Source organism: Chenopodium album, chromosome 8, assembly GCF_948465745.1.
Source record: "Chenopodium album chromosome 8, dcCheAlbu1.1, whole genome shotgun sequence".
Classification (NCBI taxonomy): domain Eukaryota; kingdom Viridiplantae; phylum Streptophyta; class Magnoliopsida; order Caryophyllales; family Amaranthaceae; genus Chenopodium; species Chenopodium album.
The window spans coordinates 21,311,411-21,313,037 of record NC_137841.1 but is presented as its reverse complement, the minus strand read 5'-3'; the positions used below and the strand labels follow the sequence as shown (position 1 = coordinate 21,313,037).

The 1,627-nt window shown below is 41.7% G+C and overlaps 1 protein-coding gene across 1 annotated transcript; it reads right to left on the bottom strand.

Moving 5' to 3' along the window:
• Positions 1–367: 367 nt before the first annotated feature.
• Positions 368–1,627, bottom strand: LOC145642812 (uncharacterized). The gene has a single exon (XM_081693978.1). It carries the CDS (start codon positions 1,625–1,627, stop codon positions 368–370), a length of 1,260 nt encoding a protein of 419 aa, XP_081550104.1.

Genomic DNA, 1,627 nt, shown 5'->3' with positions numbered 1-1,627 from the left:
TGAGACTAGGAAGGATCACCTTTAGCCTATTCACGAGGCATTTAGAGATACACTTGTACACTGTGTTGCAAAGGCTGATAGGTCTGAACTGATTGGCGACTTCTGGCACCTTCACCTTCGGAATTAAAACTAACAGAGATTGGTTCCATTCCTTCAGCATATTTCCTGACCTCAGAAACTGCTTCACACTATCAACCACTAATTTCCCTACCTCCTCCCAGTAAGTTTTGAAAAATTCCACCGTGAAACCGTCTGGACCAGGAGATTTAGAGCCATGCATGTCAAACATTGCTTTTTTGATTTCACAATCTGTAAAGCCCTTATCCAACAAAGCCCTATCTTCTTCAGAAAGGGAGGGGATGTACAGCTAACAGAGGAGAAGATCAATGTCCTCCCCATGACTAGCACTAGTGTCGGGGTTGTAACTATCCTTGATTGAAGTTAGGATGACCTCTTCCACCTCCTTTTGCCCCTCTACCCATGCTTCGTTGTCATCTTTTAGAGTAAGAATTTCGTTGGATAGTTGTCGTTGCTTAACCTTTCTATACATGGTCGGGGTTGAACAATCTCCGAACTTTACCCAATTAGCCTTCATCCGTTGTTTCCAGAAACTAAAATTCAGCTGATTATCTGGAATGATCATGTTTATGCGTTGGATGTACCCTACCCCTTCTTGAAGAGTGTTGACATTCATACCTGAGCTTTGGAGAAATTTAGTAACCTTTCTCCAGTTAATACCCCAAACCTTTTTATTCTCCAAACACCAGTATTGGAGCTTGGATCTCAACCTATCCAGCTTTCTCGAGAGCTGAAACATATGTGAACCCTGCACTTCCTCCATCCAAGAGGTCTTCACCAGTTCTTTGATTTCTGGGAAGGCAAGACACCAATTCTCAATCTGATAGGGCCTATTAGAGATAGAGGAAATAGCCTTATCATAATAGGTAATAGCTGCATGATCAGAGCATATAATTGCCTCATGTATGATTCTCCCATCGGGGGAGTGATTGAACCAATCCTCTGTAATATAGGCACGATCTAGCCTTTCCAGAATGAGCTCATTACCATCCCTTTTGTTACTCCATGTGAACCTAGGTCCCGAGAAAGGAACCTCCGTGACATTGCTACTAAACCTCCAATCTAGGAAGGCATCAATCCCTCTAATATGAGTAGACCCTCCCAGTTTATCACTCATACTCTCTACTTGGTTAAAGTCCCCAATAACTAGGACATCTTTAAACTCTTCTAGGAACCATTGAAGTTGTTCCCAAACAATTCTTCTATGTTCTACTCTAGGTTCGCCACAAAAGAACAGTACATACTTAAAACTTCCATTGCATTCATAAATTTTACAAAGGATGAAATTTTTGGAGGAATACAAGCATTCTACTACATCACTAGACCAAACTAAAACTAAGAGACCCCCACTACTTCCATCCGAATTCCAACCAAAATAGGAAGTAGGGCCTAGAACACTTAAACTATCCGCCGCATTATCAAAGTTCATTTTAGTTTCCGATACGAACAAAAACATGGGAAGCTTAGAACGTTGGAGCCACACTAGATAGGGAATTGCAAGAGAGTGTGGATCATTAAGACCTCTGCAATTCCACGCCACAACACTCAT

Bases quoted from the DNA above. Each gene is read 5' to 3' on its own strand.
- LOC145642812 (XM_081693978.1), bottom strand. From the start codon at position 1,627: ATGAGTGTTGTGGCGTGGAATTGCAGAGGTCTTAATGATCCACACTCT.